Below are 16525 nucleotides of genomic sequence, written 5' to 3'. Positions count from 1 at the left end.
CTGTTCTATCTCTCAGACAGTGCAAGGAGCTTTGGTGTGCATCCTTTTATTTCCCCTCACCACCTGTCTCTCAAAAATAAATGTGCTTAGGATTTTGTGGCTAAACTGGTAGGAGTAGGAAGCGCTTGGACTTCATATTTGCTAATACGGCAAAATTACAAGCTCTCCTGAGACCTTTTTCTACACTCACACAAAGGTCCTCAAACCTTCAACTCTTTTCAAGACATATATATATATATATATATATATATATATATACACACACACACACACACATACACACATATATATATATACAACATTTTTATCCAATGATCTTAAAAACTGGAACTTAGCTATCTGAGTCTGGAAGAGGTTACAACAATTAACCTCTAAAAATGAGCATATTTGATATAGAAACTACCATACAATGTTTCATGCTAATATTAAAAAAAATCAATACTGTAACTTTAAAATTTTCTATGCTGAAGAGAACATACACAAAGGACCTGCTGAAACCCGCAAATAAGAAAGATTTATTGTCTTACAGATCTTGATTCAGTCACTTTAAAACTTGGTCATGTTATTTCTATAACAGCCCTAAGCACGGAGAACCAGATGCTAATTTTACAACAGCACTCTGCAGTCTCAAAAGTGATTGCACTGACAGCATCGCGTCACAAAGAAAGGAATGGACAAAACAAGAAAACAAGCTTTAAAATCGTTCAAAGGCTTAACCCAATATGAATTTAAAACACTGATCAACAGATTAAGTTATTTCCTAATATGACCCGTCCTTGTCCGAAATAGGAAAACTGCAGCTCAAAATGATTTTTCTCATGTTTTAAGGTATCTTTAAAAAGTGCACATTTTAAATATTTTTAGATATAATATGAGTAAAATAAAATGTGATGTTTTCATTTTAATTCTAGGAAAGCATTCTTCTATCCTCGTACAACGATTAGGTACACACACAAAAACAACCAGTTATTTAATCAAAAATGAGACCATTAACTAGTCTTATAAAATAATTTCATGTGCAATGAACTTCGACAATGCTGCTGAATTATATTTAGTCCGAGTCTCAAAACACATAAAATACACAATAAACTGGTAGACAGAATCATTCACAACTTAAATATAAACATGCCCAAGAAATACAATTAACAAATTACAAGTTATAAAAATAGCAATCAAGAGATGCTAAATCAATTTATTGAATAAAATTTAAACATGCTTACAAAGAAAGAATCAAACCAGAAATCGTCGACCTACTTCTTTTCCCAGTAAACGTGGCTAACAAAGGAACTATACAAAGGCTGTAGGATCCCAGAACCAGCAGTGTCAATAAGGTAGCATCATAGTGCCTCTCTGAGCCAGTCGGTGGGGTGAGTGTAGAATTGATAAATATTTTCGAAGAAGTATCCGTTTCTGTACAACTGCGAAATCCTCCTGGTATAGTCATTTAAAAGGATCAAAGCAAGCTTAGGCAGGAAAAACTGCAGCCATGTTCACTCTCCTATCCCTCATGCTTGCTCTTAGTGAATTAGAATGGAGAAGGAAAAAAATCTGTAAGCTCCAAGGCACTACACAGAACAGATTAAACCAGCTAGCAAATCCAACTAAGAAAGAGACATTGATTTGAATGCTTCATCTGCGACAGAGACACAGCCCCTAGACAGGCTCTGTGGGTACACGGGAAGCCCCTTTGTTAAAGGACAAAAAGGAATGGACAAAAGCATTCGACACCCTCCTTAGGAGTGTCAGACACGGTCCTGAATGGGGCCACCGCAACATGGCCGTCGGCAGGGATGCTGGGCAGCGGGGCTCCAGGGGACGTGCCTCCTGCCAGGGCCACGAGTGCCAGCGCTACACAACCCTCCAGCCCCCGACAACACCTTGGTGCTTCCATCTTGGCAGAATGTTTTCAAAACTTCCCATTACAAACAGGGAGCACTGCAAGTGAAATGACCTTAAAAGAACACACGTGTGAATTACCTTTTCAAATCATCAAGAATCAATGGATACATGCAAACCCTTCTGATCTTATGCCACAACTTCAAAATTCAAATCATAAGCGGATAACTGTCCCGTTTAATTTCAAGTAACAAATTTCAGTGTTCCTAAAGGTCCAGTATACAGCTACTGACTCTCATAGGAGACCGACTCCTGCTGCTAAATGCCCTCTTGGAAACGTGCTCATTAATTTGGTCATTAATTCAGTGCCTTACCCTCCACAAACACATTCTCAATTCTGTCACATGTTGGCTGAGTGCCCTTGGACCAGCGACAACCTCTCTGGGCCTCAATTACCTTGCATATAGAAAAAGGGTAACAGAAGTTATTTGAGAGGAAATGAAAGAAAGAATGTATGGTAACCCTACACATTGCTCCACACCCAGAAGGTTCATGACCATGACTACACTTTGTCCCTGTCCCCTCACCGGAAAGAAGAAACAGATCCTCCCCTTAAAGCGGAGAGAATTTCCCTCTTCCCCACCACTCCCTTATATCTTGTTTTATCTGATATTCTAGTTATCCACGTAAATATCTTCTTTCTCAACTACCTTTGAGAATAGGGACCATTTCTTTGATATCTCATATCCTTCACAGCATCTACAGTGGTGCCTGTACACAGCAGGCACTCCAAGATTGCTCAAATTAGTTAACCCATAAATTCTGTGAAAGAAATTAAAAAGGAAATGAGCAAATACACACTAAGGCCAAATACATCTTTTGAACGAAAGGGATAACTCAATTCACTCATTTTATACGCAGCAAACTGAATTCATACTAACTGAAAACCCCCAAAATATATTCTGTTTAAATTACTTAAAACTAGGCTTGAAGTTATAATATACTACTCTTAATACACTGAATCTAGCATCCAAAATTTAAGATTAGAAAAAACACATCTACAAAATATAGCCACTTACAAAATAAATGAAACTGAAGTTATCTTTTTTTCTGATTTCCAGTTGGGTTCCAATAGCCTCTAGATTGCTTTCTTTCCTTAAACAAGCCAAAAAAACCCCACCCTCTTCAAATTATACACTTTAGAATCCTTCATGCAAAAACATACCAGGTGCCTTCGACAGATAAATATTTCTGTGTTTCATAGCACATTCATCAAAAGAGAATGTCGTTGAAAGAATGTTTTTCCTGCTAACCTTTTAGAGCAATTCCAAGGGAGAAGCAAGATGCATATTTTCCCCTAAATCACAGAAGCAAAAATTCTGATAATTTGTAGCGCATAAGATTTCTCTTACAACTACAGTTTCAACAAGCCCCAAAGTCTGAAATAAGACTGACTTACAGTTATTGCTGTAAGTGCTCAGATCAGTGTGGGTGCTGGCAACAGAGGAGGTGCTTCCCGTCCTCCGCAGCGCAGAACTTTTCAGAGATGCTCTGGATTTAGGAAGTGGTCTAGGCGAATTCACCCAAGACGGCTGTGCAGTTTTCAAGGATGCAGGTTTTCCTTGGGGGTTAAAAAAAAAAAAAAAAAAAAAAATGTTTCCACTGCTATTCACTCCAAAAACTTTAAGCTTGTAAACCTGAACTCCTACATGAACAAGTGAGTCAAAACGTAAAATGAATATTCAGAATCCCGCAGGAGGGGTCCCTGTAATCCTGAAGTAGTTAACGCACGTCTTCTGTGACACAGACCAGAAGAGCCACTGGAGACAGAAGCTTTTAGCAAAGTTGAAATCAAGGAATAAACAAACTGACATGACTTCCCCCCATATCATTGATTAAAAAGGAAACACATTAGTGCATTCACACACTAAGCTACCATATAAAACATAGGTGAACATTAAAAAACAACCAGAACAGGAAGGAAGAAAAAGTCAACTTGAGAAAAACAATTTTAAAATGCCTAATGCCTAACAGCAGGTGGTGCTATGTTATTAGCATCTTTTTCATCTTACCTTTTCATCTTTACTCTTTATTTGCCAAACTTAAAGTGTCTTCACTCAAACTCCTAACTCTTGCTTGCAGCAAAAGTGCTGCCACTTAACAGCAAAATATGTATGGACGCTTCCCCTTCCCTGGCATCTTTGAAACCACACCATTCTGACGCTCACGCCTGAACATGGGCATTTCGCAAGTCCATGCCTTTGCTCCTACTTTCTTCATATCCGTCTCTCCAGGAGAGTCTATTTTATCGACTTTACTCTAACCATTGCCTTATATGGATGAATCCCAAATTCCCATCTGCAGCTCTGTCTTCCTGAATCCCAGTGCCACTCACATTTTCAATTTCTTGTTGAACCTTTCCAACTCGGACAATTAGACAACCTCCTACCTACTTATGCTAACCATAATTAAATTTTCCTTTTTCCCAGCCCCAAAACACTGGAATCATCTTGCTTCCCCCATCAGAGTCTCATTTAATCTAACGTTAAGTTTCTCAGTGCTACCTGGGTCATAACTGAAGAATATCAAGAGTTGAAAAGGACCTTACCTGCAAATGATAGTGTCACATATTACTAATGGCACCCTAAGGGAGTAAAGGAGGTTTTCCAAAAAGTAATGCTCACTTCTTTGTCCCAGTTATTTCACTTACAAAAATCTCATCTTAATAGAGAAAAAGAGCTGAAGTGCCTTAGGCCTGGCATCTAAAGTTCTCCTGTCTGCAGCCTCACCCTGTACTGAATCTTGTACATCAGTGTGAGCCCTGCTCCAATCACCCGTTTTCTCTTTTTCTCCCTGACACCAGGATGTGCTATTCCAATTCACAAGGCACATCATTTCTTTCCTTTCCTTTCTTTTTTTAAAAAAATTTATTTATTTAATTAATTTATTTTTGGCTGCGCTGGGTCTTGGTTGCTGCACGCGGGCTTTCTCTAGTTGCGGTGAGCAAGGGCTACTCTTCGTTGCGGTGCGCGGGCTTCTCATTGCGGTGGCATCTCTTGTTGCGAAGCATGGGCTCTAGGCTCCCGGGTTCAGCAGTTGTGGCACGTGGGCTCAGTAGTTGTGGCTCACGGGCTCTAGAACACAGGCTCAGTCGTTGTGGTGCATGGGCTTAGTTGCTCCGTGGCATGTGGATCTTCCCGGACCAGGGCTCAAACCCGTGTCCCCTGCATTGGCAGGCAGATTCCTAACCACTGCGCCACCAGGGAAGCCCACATCATTTCTTTTCAAAGAGGTGTTCCTCCCCTCAATTCAAATGCTACAAATCCTTATTTACTCTCTTACACTTTGCCTGAATAACTGTATTAGACCCCAAAGTTCTTTCCTTCGATCCTTTCCAGCTCCATGGTGTTGATCTCCTGAATGTGAAAACTAAGGTCATGACCCAATCTATAATCTGTGATTCCCCATTATCTGCAGGATGACATTATTTTTAAGCGTCTTAATTAATATTTAATTTTAAAGACATAAAAGGCAGTCCTAGGGTTGGTTGATTCCTACCCAATTCTTCCCCCTTATGCTTCACCATGCCCCTACCTCTCTGTGCATACGTACACACACACACACACACACACACACACACACACACACACACACACACCCCTTCTTTTTATTTTTCCAGGATGTTTTACTCTATTCTTCTGCTCTGCCCAACCCTGTGAATGCAATGGCCTTCTTTCCCTCCAGTCCTCAAACTCTGCCCAGTGAATACAAAGTGAGTTGATGATTCTCTTTTAAATCCTTGCTGCGTCACCCCAGGTTTACTGAATCACAGTCTCCCTTTTAACAAGATCCCCTGGTAATTTAAATACACATTAAGTCTGAGAAGTACAGCTGAGAATCCCAACCTCTTTGTAAAGCCTTTCCTTCCAGGACATTCCCTGCTGAGTGCCATGGACCACACCTTCTTTTATGCTCAGACCCATACTTCCTTCTGTCATGGCATCTGTTTCAATACGGCTCTCAGACTAGTCTCTACAGCCCCTGAGAACAGGAAAAGAACCTGATTCAATTCCGTTCCCTGAGGACCCAGCAAAGTGTCTAGCGTGGTGTAAGACTTAATGTTTGCTGAATGAATTAATTTTTCTTTTGAGGCCAAAAGTAGGATGGGGGAAATAAGAAGAGGTTGGAAAAGGGTATAGACTGTCAGCTCTCAGATGCATAAGGTCTGAGGATAACGTAAGACACGGTAACTAGAGGTGATACACAGCGTTATCACTGTATTGAAATTTGCTATAAGAGTAGAACTTAAATGTTCTTACATACACACGATAAATATGTGAGGTGATAACGTGTTTATTAACTAGATGGTGTAAATCCTTTCACAATGTATATGTAAATAAATCAAATATCTTACAATTGTCAATTATACCTCAATGAAATCAAAAAATATACACAGAATTATAATAACAGTAATAGAGCTATTTAAAAAAATTTTAAAGGCCAAGAGTGAAGGACAAATTCTGATAATGTTTTCTCTCATCATCTACATTGAAGCATTCAACACTTAACCAATTTTTACAAAAGCTTATTTGTCCTTTGTTAATAGACTCTTCAGTCTATCAATTAAAGGGAGACATTGTTCTTTACATTCCTTATACTAATTAGCAAATAACCAATATTCAAGTAGCCATTTGATTTTTTAATTTATATTTGGCCACTGGTTTTACCTGCTCTTGGAGGGATAAACAGATTTTTAGAATTTAAATTTACCAAATTGCTGCTCCTTTGGCAAAAACATTCTGATGAGTCATCATTATTGGAAACAATAAGCAAGGCTGGGTAAGGGACAGATGAAAATTTCTGTGTCAGAGCCACAAGGCAGCCAAGGCTCAGTACGTTTGGAAAATTAACTTTTTTTCAGAAAGGGATATCTCATGGCTTTGTTTCTGAAAGCACTGTAGGTTTACAGACATTTCTCAGTGTGCCTCAGAATTACTACACACCTGTACCCTCTCTGATTCCAACACACAGCCTGGCACTTACCCCAAGCCCAATTATCATTCCCCTGAACTGGCCCCTCCCATTTTCACAAGTCTCACTGTCACCCCAATCCAGCCCCACCCCTTCCATCTAGTGGCAATTTGTGTCCCAGCCAAAGTCCTCCCTGTTCTTCCATCACTCTTGACGAGCGGTCACTGAGGACACAGAATGATGCCTACTTCCCTGAAGGATTACTCCTTTGAAACGGAGACGAATCCTAACAGTGCATTACTATCACCATCCCCAGTTTACAGATGAGCAACCTACTTAAGTGGTTAAACGGCTTACTTAGGTCGCACACCTATAACCAGTGACAGAAGGGCCTAGAATGCAGGTAACTTACCACCTGCCCACTGTTCCCTCGACTGTGCCGTGGACAGACGTGCCAGGCTTGGGGGCCAGCCTGAACCCCTCTTGCTAGGAAGGTGCTCCTGTAGTGAATGCTAAAACTGTGGGACCACAACAAAGGTACTTAGCTGCTTCCCCAACGGTCATAATGTTTAACTTAGTAGCAGAGTTGACCTAAGGTACCTGTGACTGGACTTTCTATAAAGAAGCAGTAAAACATACACATCATAAGCAGTATTAAAAGTAAGACACTGCAACCCTGGGCTGAGCACCCCCGAGAAACCTAAACACAGCATTCTTCAACAATGAAATCAATACAGGACTGCTCTTACAAGTTCTGAAGAGATGACATTTACCAGTTTACTTCACACCGTGTAACTTATCCCAGATGTGAATCATAACCGTTTAAAATCTACCTGCAGAGACAGTATTGACCTTAGTGGTTTATTTTAAGCTCATGCTGTTAGCATCACCCTACATATAGACAACACATTTGTTCTGATTCTATAATTATAACCATCTTTTGTCTAGGGAAAAATCCGGCAAGAATAACATCTTCACTTTGCCTTATATAGTAACAGAGATTCTACTGGATTTGAAGCATACCTTCACCCAACAATTTACTCGGAAAACCACCTTGGAAAATCCGATTAAATGCACTGTTATTCAACAACAAAAAATCATTAAGGAACACCTTACAAAACTGAAAATCCATAAGAAAGATGAAGTGAAAAAAAAAGGACAATGTTAATATTACCCTATCTCTTTAAGTTTATACTTATCTATATATTGAAAAATTCCAGAAGGATATAGCAAATTTTTTATGGGCCCCTTACAGGATAGAGCACAGTGGGACATGGGGGAAAAGAGAAGGAAAGGGACAGAAAGGGGGAATTTTCCCTTTTTACTTTATATACTTACATATCACTCCATGTGAACTTTTTTTTAACGATAAGCCTATTTTTTATAATAAAAACTAAAAAATATTATTAAAGTCAATGTGGTCAAACATTTAATCAGATAAAAGATACTCAAGACAAAACAGATTAAAAAACTAAAAACAGGTAAACTGGATCAATAATTAAAGTAAGTAGATTCTAATATTCTTATTCCTATGCATCTGTAAGCATTAGGTATTCTTTAATGATTTTAATTTTACTAAGAAAAAGAAAAAAGTCAGTGCCTTAAATTGATACTTTTATATGGCCATGATGAAAAGTCACTTTACTGCTGGAAAATTCTTCATGATACCATAATGGTATGTTTCCTTGGACTGGAAATTAAAGCCAAAGAATGAACTCCTGAATGGCACCTCCTTTGTTCTGACACTTACATTAAATGACGCATTCTCCAGGAGAAAGCTCCCAGAGCCTTCCTAGGAATGGAGTGTAAGAACTTTAGACCCTAATTGTTGGGGGAGGGGTACGGTGGGAGGATGGAGAGGGAGGGGCACTGCAGCTTCCTGAGCACTTGCATCAGAACTTGATCATGTGGCAGCACTATGAAGAGCTGACCAAAGGGAAGAGTTTTAAATCAGGTGAACAGGACTTCCCTGGTGGTGCAGTGGTTAAGAATCCACCTGCCAATGCAGGGGACATGGGTTCAGTTCCTGGTCTGAGAAGATCCCATGTGCCATGGAGCAACTAAGCCCGTGCGCCACAACTACTGAGCCTGAGCTCCAGAGTCAGTGAGCCCCAACTACTGAGCCCATGTGCCACAACTACTACAAGCCCGTGAACCTAGAGCCCATGCTCTGCAACAGGAGAACACACAGCAATGAGAAGCCCGTGCACCACAATGAAGAGTAGCCCTGCTCGCCGCAACTAAAGAAAGCCCACACGCAGCAATGAGGACCCAACGCAGTCAAAGATAGATGAATAAAATAAATAAATATATTAAAAAAAAAAAATCATGGGAACACTTAGGAGGCTAGTGCACCTGCCAGGGCTAGAGGCGATGGGGCTTTTAACTAGACAATGAAAAGGAGATTACTGAGGTCAGTCTGAATAAATAAGCTACATATTAATATATGCAATTTAAAATATAAATTATTATATAAAATGTAACAAATATTCTTAAGAAGGCAAGTGCCATTAACTACTAGAGCCAGGAAGAGAAAATGCCAAATAAACAACATAGATAGTTAAAATACAAAAAATAAGAATACGTTTAAAGCTACTGGGTTGGCCAAAAGGTTTCATTCAGTTTTTTCCATAAGATGGCTCTAGTATCACTTAGTTGTCTTTAAGTTCATTCAAGACTATTTCGTTAGATTGTATGTGACAACTGTCATATCAGCATGCATTTTTAAAAAATCAAAATTGGTAAATTTTTGTGTAGCCATTTTAATATTGAAGATGGAAGAAAAAAGCAACATTTTCAGCATATTATGCTTTATTATTTCAACAAAGATAAAAATGCAGCCAAAACACACAAAAAAGATTTGTGCAGTGTATGGAGAAGGCGCTGTGACTGACTGAATGTGTCAAAAGTGGTTTTCAAAGTTTCATGCTGGAGATTTCTCGCTGGACAATGCTCCACGGTCAGGTAGGCCAGTTGAAGTTGATAGTGATCAAATCAAGACATTAATTGAGAACAATCAACGTTATATCATGCGGGAGATAGCCAACATACTCAAAATGTCCAAATCAAGCGCTGAAAATCATTTGTACCAGCTTGGTTATATTAATTGCTTTGATGTTTGGGTTCCACATAAGTTAAGCGAAAAAAAACTTCTTGACTATATTTCTGCAGGTGAGTCTCTACTTAAATGTAACAAAAATGTTCCGTTTTTAAAACAAATTGTGGGGCCTCCCTGGTGGCACAGTGGTTAAGAATCCACCTGCCAAGGCAGGGGACACGGGCTCAATCCCTGGTCTGGGAAGATCCCACATGCTGCAGAACAACTAAGCCCATGTGCCACAACTACTGAGCCTGCGCTCTAGAGCCCGCGAGCCACAACTACTGAGCCCGTGAGCCACAACTACTGAAACCCGCGTGCCTAGAGCCCGGGCTCCGCAACAAGAGAAGCCACTGTGATGAGAAGCCCGCGCACCGCAACGAAGAGTAGCCCCTGCTCGCTGCAACTAGAGAGAGCCGGTGCACAGCAACGAAGACCCAATGCAGCCAAAAATAAATAAAATTTAAAAATAACTAAATAAATTTACTTTAAAAATAAATAAAACAAATTGTGACAAGTGATGAAAAGTGGATACTGCGCAATAACGTGGAACGGAAGAGATCGTGGAGCAAGTGAAATAAACCACCATCAACCACACCAAAGGCCGGTCTTCATCCAAAGAAGGTGATATTGTGTATACGGTGGGATTGGAAGAGAGTCCTCTATTATGAGCTCCTTCTGAAAACCAAATGATTAATTCCAACAAGTAGTGCTCCCAGTTAGACCAACTGAAAGCAGCACTCGACGAAAAGCGTCCAGAATTAGTCAACAGAAAATGCATAATCTTCCATCAGGATAATGCAAGACTGCATGTTTCTTTGATGACCAGGCGAAAACTGTTATAACTTGGAAAGTTCCGATTCATTTGCTGTATTCGTCAGACATTGCATCTTTGGATTTCCATCTATTTAGGTTTTTACAAAATTCTCTTAATGGAAAAAATTTCAATTCCCTGGAAGACCATAAAAGGCACCTGGGACAGTTCTTTGCCCAAAAAGATAAAAAAGTTTGGGGAAGATGGAATTATGAAGTTGCCTGAAAAATGGCAGAAGGTAGTGGAACAAAAGGGTGAATACATCGTTCAATAAAGTTCTTGGTGAAAACGAAAAATGTGTCTTTTATTTTTACTTAAAAACCAAAAAGGGACTTTTTGGCCAACCCAATATAATTATAACTCTTTAAATACAACTATATAGAGGAAGTGACCTTTGGAGTAAGTATCTATGGTAACTATGAATTATTATTATGAAACAAAAGTAAAGCTACCCCAAGGGATAAAAAAAAATCAACAATAAGTTATGGGAGAAATAAATCATACACATGTGAAACTATGGCTGCAGATTCCCTCTCAACCTGGAGGACCAAATTCTCTCGTTGACACTAATGTAGATGTTTAAAAATTTTGCTTCAATGGTAGAGTACTGTTGTCTAAAAATTATTTAAACAGACCTGATAAGCTGCTTACAAAATAAATACTGTGCAACAATCGACAGCTTTCTGATGGACCAGGAAATAAAAGGAAAAAGATCCTTTGCTTTAGCAACAAAAAGTAGTTGCACACACACTATTTCTATGAATAAATGTATCAAACAGTGCTAGTATGATGACAAATTACAAAAATGGGGGCATAAAAGATTTGAATAAGTGGGACATACATGTTCATTCTTCCCTGAATTACCATATTAATTGATTACTATTCCTTTCTAAATCATATGTGATTATTTTTAAAGGTGAAATTGGGAGAGTTTTTTTTTAAACAATTGAAACTAGTCTAGAATAAGTAAGAAGAGTCAAAAAATTTTAGAACATAAAAATGAGGATTATAACTCAACACCAAGAGCAACAACAAAAAATGATTTAAAAATAGGCAAAGGGGCTTCCCTGGTGGTCGAGTGGTTAAGATTTCGCCTTCCAATGCAGGGAGTGCGGGTTCGATCCCTGGTCAGGGAGCTAAGATCCCGCATGCCTCAGGGCCAAAAAGCCAAAACATAAAACAGAAGCAATATTGTAACAAATTCAATAAAGACTTAAAAAAAAAAAAAAATGGGCACAGGACCTGAATAGAACTTTCCCCAAAGAAGATATACAATGGCCGAGAAGCACATGAAAAATTGCTCCACATCATTAGTCATTAGAGAAATGCAAATCAAAATCACAATAAGATACCACTTCACATCTATTAGGATGGCTATTATAAAAACAAGACAGAAAATAAGTGTCAGCAAGAACGTGAAGAAATTAGAACACTGTGCATTGGTGCGAGAATAGTAAAATGGTGTAGCTGCTGTGGAAAATGGTGTGTTGGGTTCCTCACAAAATTAAAAATAGGGCTTCCCTGGTGGCGCAGTGGTTGAGAGTCCGCCTGCCGATGCAGGGGACACGAGTTCGTGCCCCGGTCCGGGAAGATCCCACATGCCGTGGAGCGGCTGGGCCCGTGAGCCATGGCCGCTGAGCCTGCGCGTCCGGAGCCTGTGCTCCAAACGTGAGAGGCCACAGCAGTGAGAGGCCCGCGTACTGCAAAAATAAAAAAAAAAAAATTAAAAATAGAACTACCTTATGATCCAGCAATTCAACTTCTGGGTATTCACCCAAAAAAACTGAAAGCAGGATCTTCAAGAGATATCCGAATACCAGGTTCACAGCATCATTATTTATAATAGCCAAAGGGTGGAAGCAATTGAAGTGCCCATCAGTAGATGCCTGGATAAACAAAATGTGGCATATACATACCATGAAATATTTATTCAGCCTTTAAAAAAGAAGGAATTCTGACACAGGCTACAATATAGATGGACCTAAAGACATTATGCTAAGTGAAGTAAGCCGGTCACAAAAGGACAAACATTGTATGACTCCTCTTATATAGGTTACCTACAGTGGTCAAATTCATAGAAAGAGAAGAATAGAATGGTGGTTGCCCGGAGTTGAGGGAAGGGGGCAGTAAGGAGTCAGTGTTCAGTGGACAGTTTCAGGTGGAGAAGATGAAAAGTTCTGGATACGGGATGCTGGTATGGGCTGTACAACCATGGGAGTGGACTTCATACCACTGAACTGTACGTTTAAGTTGTGAAAAGGGTACATTTTATGTAATATATATTTTACTACAATTTTTTAAAGTTTAAAAAGTTAGGAGTTTGTGCTACTAGTTATTATAGTACATTATAAAATAGTAAAACAGTCTATTAATGGTAAAAAATTATATTGACAGATTAATAAACTGGTATATCAATCTCAGAAATACAAAAATTCAGAATCAGATAGTGGAGATATTTCCAATCAGTGAAGACATTTATTTGTGATAAGATATTTGAATATTCTAAAAAATTAAAATGTGAGAAGCAGCATGGTGTAGCGGTTAAAAGTCAACAATCTAGAGCCAGGCTGCCTAGGTTTAAACCCAGCCCTGCCAACACACAGGCTAGGGGCAGCCTTCTTTTTTTTTTTGAAAGGATTCTATTCTTTTTTTTTTTTTTAACATCTTTATTGGAGTATAATTGCTTTACAATGGTGTGTTAGTTTCTGCTTTATAACAAAGTGAATCAGCTATACATATACATATATCCCCATGTCTCCTCCCTCTTGCGTCTCGCTCCCTCCCACCCTCCCTATCCCACCCCTCTGGGTGGTCACAAAGCACCGAGCTATCTCCCTGTGCTATGCGGCTGCTTCCCACTAGCTATCTATTTTACGTTTGGTAGTGTATATATGTCCATGCCACTCTCTCACTTCGTCCCCGCTTCCCCTTCTCCCTCCCTGTATCTTCAAGTCCATTCTCTACATCCGCATCTTTATTCCCGTCCTGCCCCTAGGTTCTTCATGACGTTTTTTTTTTTTGTCCTCATATGTAAGAATGGGGGTGATTACAGTGGTACTTACGTCATAGGTGCGTGAGAGTTAAATGAGTGTATTTTTAAATGCTTAGAACAGCACCTGGCACATAGTAAGTGACATATAAATATTAGCTACTAGCTCTCATCTACACCAAGAAGATATTAAAATTGGATTAAAAAGGAAACCAAAAGCATACAAATTAGGATAATTAAATACAGATCAATCTTCTCTTTTAGTAGAGGTTTTGGGAAGCATAAAAATATAGGAAAACTTAAAAGATGTATATGACTATAAAAATGGAAAAATCTTTAAACCACTGTATACAAAATAAAAAGTCATACAGTAAAACACAGGACAAAGGACAACATATATCATATCAATAATGAAGAATCATATACCCCAACAGTGTAAGTAAGCGAAAGTTCTAAACAAGAATAAATTAAAACAGTCAATACAGTTTCTTTTCAATTTAACCTTATCGTGGCTCACTTCTTCCCTGGCTCCCCAACTGTCACTCCTAATCTCCATTTCCTTTGCTCACATCCTATAGAAGGGTTTAAAAAGCCAAATACTTGCGGTCCTAACCTTTCTTCAAATTAGGGGTGTGATCCGGTTTGTGCCAATAAGACTTAAAGATAAGAGTGCCAGAGGGCAAGGTGCTGGGTAAGACTTGCCCTCCCTGATAAAGTTAGGCAGGCATGTCGGGAGAAAGGTCCTTCGCTCCCAGCCTTTGCGCATAGCAGCAGGGGGACTTAGCGCTTGGAACTCTTAGCGACCATACTTTAAACTGAAAAGTCACAGACAAAATCAGGACGAGTGCTGAGGCAGGACGAGTGGAAGGACAGAAAGATGACATTATTTTTTTTGTTCTGTTTTTTTTGCGGTACGCGGGCCTCTCACTGTTGTGGCCTCTCGCGTTGCGCAGCACAGGCTCCGGACGCGCAGGCTCAGCGGCCATGGCTCACGGGCCCAGCCGCTCCACGGCATGTGGGATCTTCCCGGACCGGGGCACGAACCCGTGTCCCCTGCATCGGCAGGCGGACCCTCAACCACTGCGCCACCAGGGAAGCCCTAAGATGACATTATTGAACCGCCAACCCAGGAACTGCCCACCTCTAGCTTCCTGTTAAGTAAACGCACAGCCTTCTGGTTTAAAACGATCTGTGTCGTACACATGCTCCTGTCCACAGCATTTGGTGCAGTTGACTCGTCCTCTCTCCTTAAAAGGCTTTCTTTACTTGGCCTCCAGGACACCACTCTCCACTGACTTCCCTCCTACCTTCCTGGCTGTTCCTCCTTGGTCTCCTTTGTGATTCCTCCTCCACTCTCTAGCCCTTTAAAGCTGAAGAGGACCCCAGAGGTACTTCAGAGACTCCATGCAATTCCCCAAAGGTGCCCTTGACCTATTCTCTTTCTATACTTCCTCTCTGGGCAATCTCATCCAGTCGAGTGGCTTTACATACCAGCTAACTGTTGATGAATCCCAAACTGATCTCCCTCGACCAGGCTTCTCCTGTGCACTCTAGACTTGTAAATCCATCTTTCTACTCTACACCTTCATGTATGTACCTATGATTTTTCTCAACGTGATGTCGGTACAACTGAGATCCCACCTCCCAACATCCGTGTCTCCATCATCCTTCCCCATCTCAGTTCACGGCAGCAGCATCCTGCCGCGGCTCACACCGAAATGTTGAGGGTTATCTCTGATTCCTCTCTTTTACTCTCAACCCTCATTCCAACAGCAAACCCTGTTGTCTTTATTTTCAACACGTATATCTAAACCTGGCCCCCTCTCACCCCCCCACCCAACCCTTCCACAACCCTATGGAGCCACAGCCTCCTGCCATGATTATAGCCATGCTTCCTCGTGGATGTTTCTGCTGAGTCTCTCACTCCCACTCAGTGTATTCTCTACACAGCTGTAACAGTGATCCTGTTAAAATTAAAGTCACTTTGGTTAAGAGCCGAAGTCCTTATGATTTTCAAGACTATACATGATCTGGCTCTCCACTACCTGTCACACCTCATCTCCTATTTCACTTTTCCTTACTTCATCCCTTGCTACTCCTAAGAGCTGTCAGTTAAGCTCCACCTCAGGGTCTTTCCACTGGCTCTTTCCTCTGACTGGTGTGATTTTTCTTCCAGATGTTCATATAGCTGGCTCCCCACAGGCCTTTACTCAAAAGCTACCTCTCTCTCTCTCTTTCCCATGCCCATACACCTCAACATTTCACACCCCCCATTCTGCGTTAGTAGTTTTTCTCTCTTTAGAGCTGTACGCTGTCAAACATCCTTTATACCTTATTTACTTATGAATAGCCTGTCTCTCCCCGCAGAATGTAACTTCACAGAGGGCACGTTTTCATCTTGCGTTCACTTCTGTACCTCAGCACTGTGACCCTTGTATCTACATTTATCCAACAAGTATTTGAATGCCAAGCATATTCCAATTAAAATAAGATACCATTTTGCACTTTCCTAAACAGTGAATATTTGGCAAGGGTGTTAGAAATGTCAACACGGGGAATATAGCCAATATTTTATAAAAACTATAAATGGAGTATAACCTTTAAAAATTGTGAATCGTTATATTATACACCTGTAATTTATATAATATTGTACAGCAACTATATTTCAATAAAAAAAAGAAATTAAAAAAATACACATTGGCTAGGCTGTTGGGAAACATGCTTATATACTCGGGAGTGGGAGCACAGACTTGCACGCTATTTTTGAAGAGCAACTTGGCAACGTGTATCAAAAGTCTTAAAAATGCTCACACCCTCT

At 40.2% G+C, this 16525-nt stretch overlaps 1 protein-coding gene across 3 annotated transcripts in view; it reads right to left on the bottom strand.

Annotated features, from left to right (window-relative positions):
• Positions 1–16525, bottom strand: part of MTUS1 (microtubule associated scaffold protein 1) — a 105304-nt gene that overhangs the window by 71895 nt on the left and 16884 nt on the right. The window contains exon 3 of one of the 3 annotated variants that reach the window (XM_022571072.2): positions 3296–3457. The exons of 1 other annotated variant lie outside the window; for it this stretch is intronic. In XM_022571072.2, the coding sequence (XP_022426780.2) occupies positions 3296–3457 (162 nt within the window). Of the gene's footprint in view, positions 1–1254; positions 3039–3295; positions 3458–16525 lie in introns of those variants that run through there. One more of the 3 variants, XM_022571076.2, reaches the window with a different exon arrangement.

This window comes from Delphinapterus leucas, chromosome 21 (genome assembly GCF_059928025.1).
Source record: "Delphinapterus leucas isolate spDelLeu-1000000601 "Yukka" chromosome 21, BTC_Dleu_Yukka2, whole genome shotgun sequence".
Taxonomy (NCBI): domain Eukaryota; kingdom Metazoa; phylum Chordata; class Mammalia; order Artiodactyla; family Monodontidae; genus Delphinapterus; species Delphinapterus leucas.
This window is presented reverse-complemented; position numbering and strand designations above follow the sequence as displayed.